Raw genomic sequence first — 17,857 nt, forward strand, 5'->3', positions numbered from 1 at the left:
CGAGATAACGCTACATTAGAGTCATGGTATAAGTAAGCTTAGTGGGTATCACTCTTTGATCACCTTCACATTCCAGCGTAGTCTACATAGTAACGTGAGCAAGTAGGTACTTGAAGATATACTCAATAATATTATATTCTGAATTAAATATACTACGCGATCCATAATGTAAATAGCGGTGGTGTTCTTCTGAAGTTGTGGTGTTTTTCTAGCAAGCTCCTAAGAATTTGCCGGTAGCCGCCCCATATTGCCTAAAGAAGAAATGCATCCTGCTGGATTATATCATAACACGGAGTAATGTCTATGCCCCACATGACTCGAACATATTACTCCGAACATCCCATTCTCTAATAATACAGTTGAGAATTCGGCTATAAGATTTCATGAGGCTTCGAATCTCACGCGTCATGTGACATGCATGTGGTGACGCGTGGCATCCGCCAAGCACTTCTTGCGTCATATCTTCGGCTGCAGAACAAGCAGTGACCTGAACAACAGGCGCAAAAAACTCCTTCCAATCAATATACTGTGGATTCTAAGCCACAGGGGATTTGCATTAGACTACTGGTTCCGTCAAGGGACTAAATATGTACTCCGCACGATCGGCTAATTTGTTATCAGGGGTTACATTCAACTAATGCACCACGGATAATTTCACCCCGCCATATGAGCAATGTATCTTGATGGAGATGAAACGCAACGCTCCGGGCCCCGGGACACATTAGATTAAAGCATCTGCCACAGGGGTCTGAACCCTTGATTGCTGCGGAGAAATGGGCATTGAAATTTCGGATAATGTCAAGTTGAATTTTCCGATGATGTTGACTCTATATAGATCTAGCTGCTTCTAGCCTCCAGCTTCCCCGGATTTGTCCAATTATCGGCTTTCTATTGACTGAAATGCTCGCTAAAACAGTGATTATAATCGCCGCACTATGCAGTTCAAGCACAGCAAAATGGCTCTGGTCGAACTCACCAGCCAGCACTTCTGATGTGATACAACAAGCATATCCATTGGGGAATGGACGCCTTGGATTAATGCCTGCTGGAGAACCCGGGTTTGAATCAATAAATATCAACTTAGACAGCCTCTGGACCGGTGGACCTTTCGAGAATGCGACTTACTCCGGAGGCAATCCAGCAAGCGACAGATCTCACTCCCTTCCTGGGATACGCGAGGAAATCTTCCGAAATGGCACAGGGAATGTTGACGAGCTTCTTGGTGAAATCTATTCTTATGGATCCTACACACCGCTCGCAAATCTTACGGTCGAGATCGAGGGCTTACAGAGCTATACTTCATACTTTCGAGGCCTGGATCTCGAGACTGGTGTTCATTCAGTACGATTCTCAAATGAAACACATAAATTTGATTCGTCTATCTTCTGTTCTGAGCCGGATGACGTTTGTGTCTACAAAATCGCATCAGATTTACCACTCCCAGCAATCAAGTTTGGACTAAGAAACGATTACTTGAACTCTACTTTGGTCAAGACGGTCTGCATTGGCAATCAGCTTCAGATGACCGGTCATCTTGCTCAACCAGGTATGCAATTCGTCGGAATTTCTCAAGCAGTTCAACCGGCTGCTGCCAAGTGTATTGAGGGCTCCATCATCCTCCCAGAGGGGACGATAGATACTAGCGTCGCAATTGTTGTTGGAGCTGGATCCAACTACGACCAGACCCGCGGAAACAAAGCAGCCGGTTTCTCTTTCCGAGGCGTGGACCCAACTGCCGCATTAATGAAAACTGTTTCCACCGCGGCTTCACGTTCATTCAAAGATATCTTTGCACGGCATGTTCAAGACCACCGTACCCTGTTCAGCACATTCTCTCTCAACCTTCCGGACACTTTCAACTCCAGCAAAATTGAAACTGCGCAAGTCATCTCAAGCTACAACATAACAACGGGGGATCCCTGGCTAGAATCCCTGCTTGTCGACTACGGCCGATATCTCCTGATCGGATCATCTCGTGAGAAATCCCTCCCCGCCAATCTCCAAGGAAGATGGGCAGTGGACCAGGATCCTGCATGGAGTGCCGACTACCATGCCGATATCAACATCCAGATGAACTACTGGGCTGCACCACAGGTCGGACTCGGGTCTCTACAACAATGTCTCTGGGACTTCATAGAACAGACGTGGGTTTCTTACGGGGAAGAGACCGCAAAATTGCTATACGGCGCGCCCAGCGGATCATGGGTAATACACGACGAAATTAATACCTTTGGATATACTGCAATGAAAAATGACGCCGTATGGGCCGACTTTCCCCCTTGCAGCCACTTGGATGGCACTCCACATTCCGAATTGGCTCGATTATTCTGATGATACGACGTGGTACCAACGCCAAGGCTATCCTTTACTTAAAGGCACTGCACTGTTCTGGTTATCGCAGTTGCATAAGGACCTCTATTTCAACGACGGCACATTGGTGGTGAATCCATGTAACTCGCCCGAGCATGGGCCCACGACCTTTGGATGCTCCATGTACCAACAGCAGATATGGGAGCTTTTCGATCGCATTCTAGCGACCTGGTCCGAGAGCGGTGATGATGATCACGAGTTCTATCAGAGTGTTGTGCAAGCCATGACTCACTTGGATCGGGGCATTCATATCGGGTCTTGGGGCCAGCTACAAGAATGGAAACTAGACATCGACGTCGAAAATGATACTCATCGTCATTTAAGTGGTCTTGTGGGTTGGTACCCAGGATACAGTGTCGCAATTGAAGAAAGTAATAAGACCATAGCAGACGCAGTTGAGACAATGATGTGGTCTCGAGGTGATGGAGAAATCGACGCAAATTCTGGGTGGGAGAAGGTTTGGAGATCGGCATGCTGGGCCCGTCTCAATAACACAGATGAAGCCAACTTTGAGTTGCGTTTCACTATTGAGCAGAATATCGCAGAGAATGGGCTTTCGATGTATTCTGGTCATTATACTCCGTTCCAGATTGATGCGAATTTCGGTCTCGTTGCCGCTGTCACTGAAATACTGATTCATGACCTGCCACAAGCTCACGGGGACCAGGGTGTTCATACCGTGGTTTTGGGTGCCGCAATACCTTCTTCCTGGGGAGGAGGCTCTGTATCTGGGTTGCAGCTGCGTGGTGGAGGCTATGTGGACTTTTCTTGGGACTCTGAGGGGGTTGTGCAACAAGCCTCTGTACACGGGCGAATTAAAGCACTCAAATTGCTGAATGCGAAGGGAAAAGTGATGGTGAATTGAGAGGCCTGGCCAATTTACGAGCTTCTACGCAGGCCTCCCAATTTTCGAAAACACCTTGAGCATTGTCTTCGTCATTTTGCGGTAGAAAATCCGGACTTACAGCCCATCCATCATGTTTAAATACAAACAAGAGACAAATTCAACGCAAAAATTCAATCAAATTCGCTATTCATATCCAATGCGTTTGTACGATCGTGTCTAATTCACATTATAGCTTCGCCGCCGGCTGCAACAGATGTCTCATCTCGGAATTGGGATACTCCACATTCTGCGATGAATCAGGTCGCTGCCGATCCCAAGCCCATTTCTCTACTAATTCGGGCGCAAGCTCGCCTTCAAGCATCTGTGTGACGTACTTCCCAAGCACAGGGAAGAATTTGTAGCCGTGGAAAGAACCACAAGTTGCGACATAGAGACCCTTGGAGGCGGAGTGAGGAGAAATAATAAAGTCAGAGGTTGTGGTGAAGGCGTCCCTGTTGATTGTTAGATCTTAATTACAGCATTTCGGTTATAAATGGTTACTCACCAGCAGATTCGGTGCTTGGTCATGTTCCAAGTCGCACTCTCGGGTCCATACCACAGATTCCTGGCCTCGATGATATCCTGCTTGAGAGGTCCGGGGACCTTCCACTGGTTGTAGTCGAATGTGGGCGGAGGGGAAGAGATGGAGCGGCCAGGGAGAACCTCTCGGGTGTTTGTGAAAATCTTAGATCCCCACCACTTGAGCTCTCTGTCATTGGTAGGAGGAAGAGTACCAATGAATGGCTTGCCTGTTCAGAATTAGCGATAACCAATTGAATACAAAATAATGAGACCTACCCTGCTCTGGTGTGTAGCCCTGGAAACCAACGGGCATATCCTTATATTTCTTGTACTGCTCCTCATCGAGCTGTGCCATTCCAGTCGTAATACCAGCAGCCAGAATGCGCTCTCCAGCCCGGAGACCAGTGTTCCCGCTCTTCGCAGCACTCCACTCCAGTAACGTGGGCGTGAAAGCGCCCGCAGCAACAATAACATGGGTAGCCGACAACACCTCTCCTGATTTTGTCTTCACGCCAGTACAGGAGCCACGACCGTCGAATTCGAGGGTGGCAACCTCAGCAGTCACATACTTCACGCCCAACTCCAAGCACCTTTTTGTGACGGCGCGAAGCGCGTCTCCGGCAGCGGCCCAACCACTAGCTCTGTTGATGAGAACCTCCTTGACGCCGGTGTAGTCCGCATTATCGAAAATGCCACCGTACAGCTTTCGCGCCTCTGCGACAGGAAGCGCAATGATATCGTCGGTACGGCCGAGGTCTTTGTGGTTGCTGATGACATTTTGTGCGTAGTCACTGCGGCAATTCCAGTACACACCGGTTTGGTGGAAATGGGGCTGCCACAGAGGATCCGATTTGAAGATGTCTTGCGCTTCAAGAGCTAGTTTGCAGTAAACTTTGTCGTCGTAGTCGGCGCGAATCACCTTGTTCCAATCCCATGAAGCTGCCACGCGAGAGTCCGCGTCATATGCATCTCGGTCTACAAGTGTGACTGAAGCGTTTGGGTACTTCTGAATAAGGGTATAGGCAGTTGATACACCGAATACCCCAGCACCGATGATGATGTATGACGGATTGCTTGGGGCCATTTTCAGACAGCCTAGATTTCTTTTGTGAAGTCAAGTGAGTCTCGCTAGATACTCTATGGGACGCCAGCTTCCCAAGCCTCTGACAGGGCGAGTACTGGTCAATAAATATACTAAAGAGCTTCCCACGTTGTATTGCCAGTAGCTTGCAGCGAATTGGCGCCTTATCTGTCAATCGAGACTCGCGACTATCTCGACCGGCAGCGGCTCCGATCTCGGGCGGGGTTTCCGCGGAGCCGATCACGTGGGACTGTAGAACGAATATCATGGATATTTCATATAGTCCCATTGCATTTTACAATGAGAAAAAGCATGATAATTCCTTGCGGCTTGTTCGAATATTGCAGGATGAAATGGAGACCGACATTCTGCAACGCCTTTACCCATAGGGCTAATGCCCGGTGGAAAACCCGTGCCGACCGTGCGGGGTAGACATGCCAAAGAAGGTAGCGCCTCCCCGCGCCCGGGGAGGCGTGACCGGGGTCATTATCAACTCACCACAAAAGGAGCATTTCATGAGCATATGATTGGCTTTCAATTCGGGCCGTTGAGAAGGTCGGTGTGTCTGTCGCCGTGACCCATCTTCATGGCCTAGTATGCAAGCCCATGAGACAAAGGCGTCCAGCGGTACAAAGAAAGTAGCTCTCTGCGTCGAGCTTTATGCTCATCCCACGAATGAGGACCGGTCTGTTGAGCATCATACAACATGGACCTGAAGACCTTTCGAAAGTTTTTCTGTAATCATTGTTCAGTGGTCGTATACCTCAATTGGTGGAATGAAATCATACTTGAAATGTTGTATCCAAGGTTACCACACTGACTTCGTGAGCACGAATGATGGTCTCACAAACCTCTTCCACTGAGCGATTGGGACCAAGCTCCGGCATGCGATCAACGAACAGTAGTAGGATGAAACTTCCTTGGAGAAGATATATTCCGAAGAGATAAGGCATGAAGAGCAGTTCTGGATCCAAAGTCAGAATTTGTGAGACTACACCTGTTGCACTCAGTGCATGGGAGGCACATTTCAAAAAGCTCTCCGATGTGATCCAGTCATCTTTGTCTTCAATCATTGAGATCGGGTCCCATTTTCCGTGAAGCAATATGTGGAAGACATGCAAAAGATAGGTGCTGTAGATCTGAACTAATAGTAGATTGGACCTTGTGGGATTGGGCATATTGGAGGAAGGAAACTCCTCCGTGCTATGTGACGGTGGTCCTGTGGAATTCTGAGGAAGGCCCTGGATGCTGGGATCATTCGGAGACAATTCATCGTTCTGAGATTTCAGTGCAGCCAATTCTTGCTCTCGTGACGAGATCATAGCCTCTATATGTCGAACAGCCTCCATCGGGACGTAATTTCCCATGGTTGGGTGGCTGCGGTAGTGATGCAGATCAATAATATGTCCAAGGACCGTCGCCAAGGGCAAAAAGTATTCGAAAAATCCACAACCCGAAATCTGTGTGGGTGGACCGAGTGGACATGTCGGAATGTAGGTCAGATCAGCTGTGTCAAGTGATCGCCACACTTTCTCTGGCAATGGTGTTCTGACACAGAAGGTTCCTTCGGGAAGCCCCAGTCGCATGTTGAAAGACAAGGCGAGATGACGATCTAGAGAGTAGATCAGCCAGAACAGCCGCCGGCGCTCCTCTTTTGATATTAGCCACCGCCTAAATGTGGCGTCGCCGTTATACAGCCCGCAGAAAACGGGACCAAGATCAATATCTTGGTCCTCCATGCTAAGGCCACTTGCGCGAACAAGCCTGACAAGTTTATCTTTCCATTTCAGTGAGTCTGCCTTGTAATGGCCTCCCGATATAGCCAGCGTTAAAATCGTGACTGCAAGAATGATATCTGTTGAGCCTAATTGTCTCGGCAGTAATGACTTGCCTGACGGTTGACGGCTCGGAGTCGAGGTTAAATCGCTCGGTGAGCTGTCATTGGTTTGAGGATGAAATTGCCATCCGTCTAATCGATAAGCCTTTGTTCAAATCAGTTCATGAGATGTGGATAAACTTACCGGAAGTTCGAAAATAGTTATCTGGATCTTCTGACTCAAGTAAGATCAGTGAAAGGCGATAAAGATCTACGCTTGTACGCTCTCGGGCGCCCGGTGTGTCGAAGATTTTCATGTCTGCAGTCTGTGTGACACAGAAAAGGACCACCGCAAGAAGAGCAGGGGACATCAGACGTGAATCGGGTTGGTTTAACATTGTTGATGGATGCAGGATATGGGCCAGCATGTAGGGTGATGTTGATTTGTAAAGCGAATTAGACCCCTCATTAAAGTAGATTTCCAGCATCTCTGAAGCTTCCGCTAGAGAAAGTACCCCTACCAGATGCGGCAAAATTGAATCTAGACAGCGGTACGATTTTTTGGTAGAGAATCCGTTAGCAATGCCCGGATCTTCATCGAATTTAGGACGAGGAAATTCTTTCAAGGGGCTGTTGGGGTCCAGAGATATCTTGATGCGAATTAGAAGGTTCACATAGGGAATTCTTGGGGAAGCTGCTTACTTGACCAGGTGAAAACTCGCTTTGATTTAAATTCAGTTCACCATTGCTGGATGAATTCTGAAATAAGCGATTAAAAGTCTCATGTTGGGACGAGAAGGTCGAATCGGCAGTACCGATACTAATTGGGTTCTTGAGAAATTCTGATATGCTTTCCGTAGCCCCTCCTATTGTGGAGCTTCTTCGATCGGGAGGAGCCATGCAATTGGAATTATCTGGCAGCGATGCGCTACTTAAAGCTACTATCTCCAAGGGGCTTCGAGGTGTGTCTTGTGGTGATTCGTGCTCAACAAATTGACCTGTTCCCCTCCTCAAAGAGCGGGCCGAATCCAAGCGAGGTGGACGCCCTCGCTTGCGAAGCGTTTTGGTGTAGTGACAGGATTCGTCACGCTCTGTTAGTCAATTAGCCACCTCAGCCTTCACCCGTAGCTCTCAAAACATATGCCATACCTGAACATCGTCGACTTTCAGGCGACGCGATTGTAGTCAGCTCAGACCCCTATTCCTTGCAAGGACACTCACCATGGCTGCTGACCGTCACAGCGTTGCTTTGAGTGAGTACATGAATCACAAGCTCGTAGAACTCGCGTTTGGTGTCGATGCGACATATCTTGTCAGGTTTCTAGAGGCAAAGGCAGATGGCAGTACTGTGGGGAAATCCTGAAAAGGAAAAGCAAGCATCGCGTGGATGCGGAGACGACATTGTGGGGAAGCGGAGACCAAAGCGTCACTGAGTAAAAATCTTTACATTGTAGCTTGTCCACTTCTAATTTTTACACACAAGGTCAATCATAGCCATTACTCTACAGATATGATACAGCGTGGCTCTGTTGTATCTATTCGCGTTATATGAATTGCCACGAATAAATTGGATAGCGTACCACAGTACATCAGTGGTACGACGCAAAAGGCGCCTAGGGCATGTGGTCCTATTCGACTTAACACCAAGAGTGATGCTCAACAAGAGACTCAGCCCAAGGAGGGTCTTCGTAGCAGTCCCGTATACCAAGAGCGAAACAAAAGTCAGCTTAATATTACTGGCCAACATGCCATTTTCCCACCACTTTGTAACAATGTTACCAGTCATGTCGTGAAAATGTGTGAAATTCTATTGATTTGATCTTGTGCCTAGTGTTCGTCTATGTCTAGGTAGCATTGCAGCTATATACATTAGACCAAAATCGGAAATGAATTTTTCCTTGATCTTTCGATTCACTCACAGGCTGACATGCAAAAACAATCCTTGACCAGGGAATGGGGGAGCGTCGCGTTCTACGTGGACTATCCTTGAAATTCGGATAGATAACCCCCGAGTTGAACTGATGCCCGAGTCGTTTCGAATCTATCCCACGCTCCGGTCTAGATTCAGAACACGAAGCAGTTCTTGCAAGTAGCAATCATAGCTTCCCTTCTACCGGACGCTTATTTGCCGAGTCCCAGCCATCGCCTGGGCTGGGGAAGCTATAATTATGCCACGGCCCCAGTATTTCCTTCACCTTGGCGGATAATTCATCGTCTTCAGTTACTTCTCGAGACTCGGCATTTCCAGTGGTAGTTGGCTGTGTCGCCCAAAGCCATTCGGATGCATCGTGTTCTGACTGCCGGAGAACCTTTTGAGCCGAAGCAAGATTTTCTTCCAACTCAGCGACAGATGTAATGCCCATGATAGTTGTAACGCGGAACTCATCCGAAGACTCCATCTGCGCTCGCCTAATAGCATATCGCAGAGCCAATGCCGCGAGAGATCCACCACGAGCGCTGACATACTCAGAAGCCGCTTGGGCTACTTGGCGCAAGCCTGGTGGCGCAGGATGGAAATCGCCTAGGTCGCCAACGGGAACCCCATTTTCGCGCAGAAGCCCAATTGCCAGAGGACTCGAGCTGCATACGCATGAGACACCAGCATCCCGGAAGGCTGCCAAGCCTTCGCCGGCTAGTCGGTCATTTTGAAGTGTCAGTTGCGCCCAGTTTTGTACAATGTCCAAGGGCCGACCGTATTGATCTTGGACCCGATGAGCGATGCGAGCGAGAATATCGATGCGATATCCTGATATTCCAATATATCGGATGTGACCTTCGTTAACCATATCTATCAGAACACCGACGGCTTGAAGCGCTTCTTCTTCAGTAACGAATTCGACATCATGACAAAATACGACATCTAAATAGCTTGTTTGCAGACGCTCTAGCGATCGTAAAACTGAGTGTCGTATCCAGGCTGGTGAGTAGTCAAAGTGATTGGCACTGATGCGCCCAGCCTTGGTCATCAAAAAATATTGATCGCGAGAGTAGCAGTTCGTGATTTCGGGACGGGACAGAGCTTCACCGAGGAGAATTTCTGAGGGGTGGTAATATGCAGAGGTGTCAATTGCACGTAGGCCAAGCTGAAAGGCGCGTTTTAGGACTTCTAGTGCCTGAGATGCATTGGGATTGTGAAATAATTGGTGACTAAATCCAGCACCGCCTAGCACGAGGGGCGGAAGTATCCGTGATAGCGGTGTTGATGGTTTGGAAACGCTCATATTGAGATCATGCGCAAACAACGGTCTTCGCGACGAAGAAAAGAGTCAAACTTTTCTTCCTTTTCATCTCCCTCTCCACCCCACCGCCAGCGAGGCCAAGATTGCTCGTTATCGTCAACCGAAGAAAGCGAACGCCGAGATTCACAATCCTCCGATGTAAATACCCGACGGAAAAAATATGATTGGTTGCCGCAACAGACGCCGATCATTTCCATCTCCACTCATTGAGAAACACCCGACATTGGAAGATCGCGCGGAAGATGTCATGACTCGTGACAAAGACAGAATGCCCAATGACCTTTGGTGGTCGGCTCCAGCCTTTCCGTCATTTGAAGTTAAGACGAGCGTCGCGGCTATCAGTGCCGGCATTGATTCCCAGGATGTCTGGAGCCGGTGTCGAGCGAATGCAGGGTGCAAACAAAGTTAAGGCACATTGATGAGAGTAGAGCCGGGTGTTTGAAGTCTTACAGCCTGTCCAATATAGGCTCAAACGTCATGATATCGGTTACAGATGCTTTGTGTGCATTATGGACAACGCCCGGACGAGAAGATTGGAAGGGAAGATTGGAAGGGAAGCCTGGAGGAAAAGGTGACCCACGTTATTCTAAATGACTGAGATGATTTTCTTGGAATCCAATATCCTCGTAATCCCCGCTCTGGGATGACAGCATTCGTGGATATTTGTGGACCGTCTGTCTCATCCATTAGCGACACTTGATTGCTTTTTACTACCGTGTGATCAGCAGGTAGTAGGATGTCAGAAACCGTGGATTTAAAGTCCACACAAGATCCCAAGACTAGTATATGGCATCTCCATTCTCCCTTTAGACCCTGAGTGGCGCGTGGAGGCACCAATTAGCAAATATCCGGGGCCCCGGATCCACAATGGTGCAGACCAAAGCTCCAAGTGGAATGAGGGGGAAATTATCCGTCTGAGCTCGCTCCTCATTCATAATAAACGCATGGCAGCTGGCGAAACCAATTCAGTGTGTCCTTTGCACAAGAACCCCAATTCAACACTGAAAGAAGTCACAATGAGTGGCTCGTGGGTAAGCCGCACAACTCATTCTGGCATTAATGTACTAATGAAGCCAGAAAATGTACCTGTATGGCATCGCGCCATGTACAGGAGGTGTGGCATTTGGATATGTATGTATATTCACTACGAGTTAGTTTCCATGCGCTAACAATTGCAGGATACGGGATCGATGAGTGAGTCAAGTTTGTCCAGAGATTGAAGATAAGGGTTTTGACCTTTTTTAGGTGGAATTTTAACAATGCCACAATTTCTCTCCTATATGGGCTACCCTGGAAATTTTTTGCAGGGAGGAATAACTGCATCAATTCAGGCTGGCTCATTTGCAGGGTCTCTCCTGACAGGTGCATTCCTCGCTGATCGTCTGGGTCGGCGGAATACCATTCTTCTGGGTTCCTTGATATTTACTATCGGTGTCGCTATCTCAACAGCAGCAAATGGGGTGATCGCTCTTATCGCAGGTCGTGTTATCAATGGCTTAGGAAACGGTTGTCTGGCAATGATGGTATGGAGGTAACAACAGAAAATTCAGTGCATTGCTGGCTAACACAGAGCTACTGAGCACAGGTGCCCCTTTACCAAAGCGAGATTGCGCCTCCTAAGTAAGCCATTACCCATGAACTCTTTATCTTGGATTGGTCGACTAATGGAAAATAGAATTCGTGGTCGCATCGTCTCGATGCAACAATGCTGTATCAACTTTGGTATTCTTATCGCGTTTTGGATCCAATACGGATCGAGCTTTCTATCCGGAAACGCGTCGTGGCGCCTAGCACTAGGTCTGCAGATGATACCTACCGCCTCTTTACATCTGACAATGTACTTCATGCCCGAGTCACCTCGATGGCTTGCACAACGAGATGAACACGAGAAAGCACTGCATGCACTGGCTAGGCTGCATTCTGATGGCAACATTAATGATCCTTTCGTGCATGCAGAGCTAGCTGAGATCGAAGCAAAAATTCAGTGGGAGAGGCAGAATCCACCTCCATCTTATATTCAGATGCTCGTGGGACGCGATCGCCGTCGAACTTGGCTTGGAATTGGAGTGGTCAGTCTATGTTGTCGTCGACGGTGACCGATTCTGACTTTTATCTAGCAATTTTGGCAACAAGTGACTGGGGTTAATGTGTTAGTCCAATTCCCGCTCTACCAACGAGGAAAGTGAAAAAAAAGCTTGACTAACCACATTCCAAATCCAGAATCATGTATTATGCAGTATTCTTGTTTGAACAAGCCGGTATCAGTTCGACTCGTGGCTCTTTGTTGGCCAATGGTATCCAGGGTGCTGTTCTGAATATTTTTACTTGGCCAAATATGTACTGGATGGACACCTGGGGCCGTCGGACTCCTATGGTCATTGGTGGATTTGGTATGGCTATCTCAATGATGCTTATCGGAACAATCATGAAGACCAAAGGTAAGTACAGGTCGTGCGTGTCCAGGAATTTTCATGTTGACAGAAATCTAGGTAATCCAGTATATAATCCCCTCACGAAGAAAACAAACTTCGACTTCGCCAGCCAAACTGCGTCAAATGCTACCATCGCATTTGTTTATGTTTACGTTGCGGTTTTCGGTCTGACATGGGCATGTGTTGCCTGGGTTTATCCACCCGAGCTATTCACAACGGGCTCGCGTGGACGAGGTACGTCCATGACGTCGGCGACGAATTGGTTTGTGGTATGTTATTGCATGGTCGCGGCAAGTTGATTTTATAAGCATTACGATTGACAACTCTCCTCCTAGAACTTTTGGTTCGCACTTTATATCCCAACAGCCATGGAAAAGATATCGTGAGTTTCAACATACCTCAGCACACGACAAGCGCCAGTCAAGACTGACAATGTATCTTAGGTGGAAACTTTACATGGTATTCATGACTCTATGCTTCACCATGGCTATAGTCGTCTTCTTCCTCTATCCGGTAGGTGTTACATTGCCGCGTGCTGGGTGATGTTCGAGTACTAACGCCATGAAAGGAAACTGCAGGGAAAAGTTTGGAAGAGGTCGACTTCCTCTTTTCCAAAGACCGCACAATTTGGGTCTTTCGAGATCGACAGGCCCGCAAAGTCGGTGCTATCTTCGAACGTGACATGGCCCACGGGGAAGCCCTCACCGATTTCGATGGGAAGATTGCGGGAACTTCCCATGTGGATAATGTAGAGTATGATGCACGGTTGGCTTCCTCAAATTCAGGGGGAGTGTAGCCTCTCACCCGCTATAGCTATATCAGTTGAGAAGTGAAAGACATTCGGTGACTCAAAATTAGTCAATATCCGGCCATGTAACGATTAGCTTGAACCAACTTGCCAATGGCCACTCTTTTACGTTTGCAGACTTTGCAATGCAAAGAACTCGGTGTGTGTCAGTAGATGTGCAGTCTATGTTTAGGGTAGCCATTCCCACATGCCGTTGACGGACCGCGACAAGAAGACAAGGGCCAGGCCCATGGAATTCTAGTGCGGCCCGCAACTCTGTTGGCACAAAAGCACCTTGTACGAATAAGGACTAGCGTGTTGATCATTCGGCTTAAAGTCAGTTCTTGGTAATTAGTGGATATCAATTTTGGAAACTGAATGGGTAAATATGACCGTTTTTGCACCTCGAAATACCCACTTCCTTGCTCAATGGGCGCTAAGAGCCCCGTCAGCACGACTAAGTCGGCCTTGGACCGTACTTCATCGGCATGGATTACCGTCACTATTCGCGTCGCTTCTCGATGCCCATAACTATTTTTTGCCTCACTTGGGCTTGTCTTTCAGATGCAACTAGTCCTGCAGAGCTAGATCAAACTTTTTACATCCCGCTTAACTAAAGGTGGAAGGAATACCAAGTGAGACGCCACGAGCAGCGTGGCAGGCCTGCTTGGGAGCGACACCTCTCCCTGTTCATTGGGAACGGCGCAGCTGGAGACAGAGACTAACTTTCTTTATTAAGATATACGCACCGCTTGAACAATATTGACTTACACCAGGCATGAAAGCAATGCCTGTCTCTTGCCGCAGTGCGGATTCATTAGAGCTTCAAGGACAGTGAACTGCATAGAGAATAAGATGTCTTCGGAGGGCTTTGAGATGGTTAGCCCGATACAGGCAACGAAAAAGACAACAGTCAAGGTTGCACACCACATCAATGCGTCGGCTTCTCCCGAGTCTTAGGTGAAGGCCTAGAACTCTGAGAATCGCCCAAAGGAGACGACGGGGTGAATCCAATATTAAACTTTTCTTCTGCGTAATAGCAACACTTGTATACAGCACACTATACTGAGTGATAGCGGCTGATTGGAAGGAAGGTTTACAACCTGTATCCCATCATTGTAGTTCAGTAAAGCAGCCCCCGATGCTGCGGTCGGCCGTCCCAGAAATCACATCCGGGACGTCATCCGCCGACTAAAGCGACAAATAAAGATATACTGGTGATCACTATGCCAATTATCATTTTTTTACCGCAAGTGGTGATGATGGACGCATTGACAGGGGGCATTGTTGGTTGGGAAGAAGTTTCTAGGAATTTTTTGCCGATCGGGACCCCCGAGACTTATGGATCGTTAGAGCCGATGGTACGAGGAAAATACGCCACGGCGCGGCTGTGGCTCGCCAGCGCGCACAAAAGACCGATTCCATTCAAGACCACTGTGGCTGGCGTAAAATAGGTATCGCCGATTGGGCAAAGGCTCGCTGAATGTTCAGCTGGCAAATTCCTCGAAGTCCCCATACATAGCATTTTCCTCAGCTACAGCCCATGGTGTAGTATAAAAGACGGTCAAATCTTGCGGGGGAAAGAATCAATACTCACACTTCTATATTCTCTTCTCTATTCTCTCTAGACTACCAAAATGTCTACGGAACTTTCGTCGCCAATCTTCGCTGGGAAGACCAGACAACTAGCACTCGAACCACTTGTCCAGGCTTCAAGCCTTTCTCCTCAACCCTCACAACTAAGAAAAACTACGGTTCCACCATATGTCGATAACGAAAACTTTTATTTCAAACACAACCGAGACGAACTATGTCTGAAATTCACTAGCGATTGGAAAGAATCTCAGAAATCCATGGATACTCATAGTGACGTGTGGGCCATGTACTTCCCGCCTAGTATGAATCTCGAATACGACAGTGAATTAGAGTCTAGACTTGCTCAAGACCTTGGTGATTGGCCATGTCTGAAATCGATCGATGCCCCTCTTGCTCGACTGGGGCTTCAAGTGGCCCGTCTCTGTTCAATTAAATCGTCCCTCAGCTACGAAAGGAGGATATTACTACACCGGCATGTGACGTGGATATTTTATATGGATCAAGTCAGTGAGAAACTTGCATTATACGACTTGCATTCCACTGCAGGGAAGACCTACCTGGACAACCTCAAAAGTATTCTCAGGAACGGTCCCGTCACAGACATGACGCAGTTCAAGGGATCTTGTCCAGACAATTTGATCGAGAACGCCATCAACGCCCAGCGAATCCTAGCTGAAGATTTAATACCGCTTAAGAAGAAACTACTTTCCCCACATCATCTGTCCGTGTGCAACGATGCCCTTGACCTGTTTTTCGACACACAGACAGAAGAAGGTGAAAGGTTCTGTGCTGAACCATCATTACAAAATATCTACCAGACGAGAGCCTTCACAGTCGGGACGATGGTGCCTTCTATCCTTTACATGACAACTGAGCAGGCTGAGTTGTTCACACCTGAAGACCCATGTCTTATCCAGCTCTCAGTCATGGCAGCTCTTTGGAATGATATGATTGGAATATTCAAGGATCTAGATTCTATTGATAAGCAAGATGATGGGTCTGTCTACTTGAATTTCGTTCGCGCGAGCATGAGGGACCAGGGCTTGACTGTGAGGGATGCCTTACGCGGCTGCGCTCAGCGACTCAACACTTTAGTTCATGATTTCGAGTTCTACTTGACCTCATATCGGCCTGCTCGACGTCAGTTCTACCACGCGAATTTGGAATTCACCTTCATGTACTTTGACTTCCATTTGATGGGGTTGAAAGAAAGTGCCAGTGAGCGCTATGGCTGGAAGATTATTCGATAGAATTTCGATAATTAGGTTGGATCTCATGGGCAGTCCACGGGTGTGGACAGCCCTATATATAAACGGAATTGTTCCTTCGCTAGAAAATACAAGAGACGCACCCTTTCATTCGATCAGCTGATATATTTTCAGCTGAGAATCTTGTCAAAGAAAATCAAGTGTTGTACATTTATAAGATTGTTCTATTCAGCACGGTCGGAATAAAGGGAGATCGAGCTTTGTTGTGGTTCTAGGCTAGGGCTTGCGACTATGAAAGTTGAGGGGGTTCTGCAATATGAGATGGTTGTCTAAATTTAGCCAAATCCCCCCAAATAGAATTCACAAATGATACGAGTGCAGTTCTAGTATGAACACGAGGGTTGCCTTAAAACCAACCTTATTGGCTCGCGATACCGGGCACCCAATGTGAGATGTCAAGAGGCCCGGACACCACAACACTTTAGTACGTAGCGACCGCTGGGACCTTGATCCTGAGACCCTCGAACACTCTTGCGTTCACCCTGATTCACTCAAGTCTCTATCAATCCATTAAAGATGTCGGTCCTTTCATTTTTGCACTCTCAGCTATTCGTGACCCCGCCCGTCCCAACGTACGACTTTGGGGGCCAAACTATAATCATCACTGGGGGCAACAGAGGCATAGGCTTCGAGGCTGCTCGTCATTTGTTGAAGCTGAATGCGAAGCGTATCATCCTAGCTGTTCGCTCAGTACAAAGGGGACAAGATGCTGCAGAGGAGCTTGAGAAGTCGACCGGTCGCTCTGGCTCTATCCAAGTAGAAGAGCTGGATATGACGTCCCATGTATCTGTAAAGGCTTTCGCAACGCGAATGGAGAACGTTGATCGCCTTGATGCAGTACTGCTAAACGCAGGGATGTACATCCATGAATTTTACCTGGCTGATGGCTATGAAAGCCGTCTAACAGTCAATGTGATCAATACAGTTTTCCTCGCTTTGCTCTTACTGCCGACTCTGAGGTTCTCTGCCGACAAGCATAAGTCTCAATCGCGAATCAGCTTCGTGTCGTCGGATCGACATGTCATGTTTAGCTTACCCGAGTGGAAGGAGGAAAAGCCATTCGAATTCCTGAGCGACGAGAAACGGGCAAAGATGCAAGAGCGGTTTGTGGGCCATTTGGCGTGTCTGCGGTTGATATGTACTAACTTGGTGTATCAGGTACATGATCTCGAAGTTGATGTTGATTCTCCTAGTCAGGGAAATGGCTGCTCATGTCAAAGAGTCCGATGTCATCATCAACACTTTCACTCCTGGCTACTGCGAATCTGGTCTGATTGATGAGATTAAAGGATTCGCACGTGTCGTTCTAGATCTTGCAAAGAAGGCTACTGCTCGCACGACAGAGGTTGGGGGTCGCACCCTTGTGGCGGCGATTGTGCCGTGGCCAGAGAGCCATGGGAAATATCTTAATGACTCGCTTATCGATGAGTAAGTCAAATTGTCCCCGTTATAAAAGCTAGAATATTTCAGTTGACCGAAATAACAGCTCGGCCCTGTCTCCTTTCGTACGGAGCGAGGAAGGCGCACAGGCGCAGCAGAAACTATGGAAGGATTTGTTGAAGATCTTAGAGCAACGAGAGCTTGCAGTTCGGCCACTGATTAGTCCGTGAGCCTTGCACGACTCAGATACTTGTGATCGATGGTTTTGGATAGTCGACTTCGTAAGCCTCTGCAGGATATGTACAGTTTTGTCTAGTCAAGAATTGAATCAATTGCAGGATATATTGTCAAAAATGGAGCCTCCTTGCATAAAATCCGGACATGGTGTAGTTGGCTATCGCATCTGACTGTAATAGAATTTCAGTTCATCAGAAAGTCCGCGGTTCGATTCCGCGTGTCCGGATAACTTTTTTCTTCCTT

At 47.8% G+C, this 17,857-nt stretch overlaps 7 protein-coding genes across 7 annotated transcripts; 4 read left to right on the forward strand and 3 right to left on the reverse strand.

The window, feature by feature from the left end:
- Positions 1–900: 900 nt before the first annotated feature.
- On the forward strand, positions 901–3,235 carry N7503_005040 (glycoside hydrolase family 95 protein; the record flags this gene model as incomplete). Its single annotated transcript, XM_057064587.1, has 2 exons — positions 901–2,259; positions 2,402–3,235. The coding sequence occupies 2 exons, from the start codon at positions 901–903 to the stop codon at positions 3,233–3,235; spliced, it is 2,193 nt and encodes a 730-aa protein (XP_056922330.1).
- A 208-nt stretch (positions 3,236–3,443) lies between these two features.
- Positions 3,444–4,862, reverse strand: N7503_005041 (NAD(P)/FAD-dependent oxidoreductase; the record flags this gene model as incomplete). Its single annotated transcript, XM_057064588.1, has 3 exons — positions 3,444–3,708; positions 3,762–4,005; positions 4,055–4,862. 3 exons carry the CDS (start codon positions 4,860–4,862, stop codon positions 3,444–3,446), a joined length of 1,317 nt encoding a protein of 438 aa, XP_056922331.1.
- A 588-nt stretch (positions 4,863–5,450) lies between these two features.
- N7503_005042 (fungal specific transcription factor domain-containing protein) lies at positions 5,451–8,173 on the reverse strand (the record flags this gene model as incomplete). The annotated part of the gene is made up of 6 exons (XM_057064589.1): positions 5,451–5,594; positions 5,648–6,828; positions 6,881–7,325; positions 7,378–7,766; positions 7,897–7,996; positions 8,156–8,173. 6 exons carry the CDS (start codon positions 8,171–8,173, stop codon positions 5,451–5,453), a joined length of 2,277 nt encoding a protein of 758 aa, XP_056922332.1.
- Positions 8,174–8,771: 598 nt separating this feature from the next.
- N7503_005043 (uncharacterized protein) lies at positions 8,772–9,896 on the reverse strand (the record flags this gene model as incomplete). The annotated part of the gene is made up of 1 exon (XM_057064590.1): positions 8,772–9,896. One exon carries the CDS (start codon positions 9,894–9,896, stop codon positions 8,772–8,774), a length of 1,125 nt encoding a protein of 374 aa, XP_056922333.1.
- Positions 9,897–10,858: 962 nt separating this feature from the next.
- On the forward strand, positions 10,859–13,142 carry N7503_005044 (sugar porter family MFS transporter; the record flags this gene model as incomplete). Its single annotated transcript, XM_057064591.1, has 12 exons — positions 10,859–10,945; positions 10,992–11,045; positions 11,093–11,108; positions 11,160–11,437; positions 11,500–11,534; positions 11,590–11,983; positions 12,032–12,063; positions 12,135–12,352; positions 12,404–12,615; positions 12,682–12,728; positions 12,790–12,859; positions 12,915–13,142. The coding sequence occupies 12 exons, from the start codon at positions 10,859–10,861 to the stop codon at positions 13,140–13,142; spliced, it is 1,671 nt and encodes a 556-aa protein (XP_056922334.1).
- Positions 13,143–14,770: 1,628 nt separating this feature from the next.
- N7503_005045 (terpenoid synthase) lies at positions 14,771–15,979 on the forward strand (the record flags this gene model as incomplete). The annotated part of the gene is made up of 1 exon (XM_057064592.1): positions 14,771–15,979. The coding sequence occupies one exon, from the start codon at positions 14,771–14,773 to the stop codon at positions 15,977–15,979; it is 1,209 nt and encodes a 402-aa protein (XP_056922335.1).
- A 534-nt stretch (positions 15,980–16,513) lies between these two features.
- N7503_005046 (short-chain dehydrogenase/reductase) lies at positions 16,514–17,607 on the forward strand (the record flags this gene model as incomplete). Its single annotated transcript, XM_057064593.1, has 3 exons — positions 16,514–17,100; positions 17,156–17,425; positions 17,484–17,607. The coding sequence occupies 3 exons, from the start codon at positions 16,514–16,516 to the stop codon at positions 17,605–17,607; spliced, it is 981 nt and encodes a 326-aa protein (XP_056922336.1).
- Between the last annotated feature and the right edge of the window lie 250 nt (positions 17,608–17,857).

The sequence above is a fragment of the Penicillium pulvis genome (genome assembly GCF_028828015.1).
Source record: "Penicillium pulvis strain IBT 33274 chromosome Unknown contig_23_segment0_segment0, whole genome shotgun sequence".
NCBI lineage: Eukaryota > Fungi > Ascomycota > Eurotiomycetes > Eurotiales > Aspergillaceae > Penicillium > Penicillium pulvis.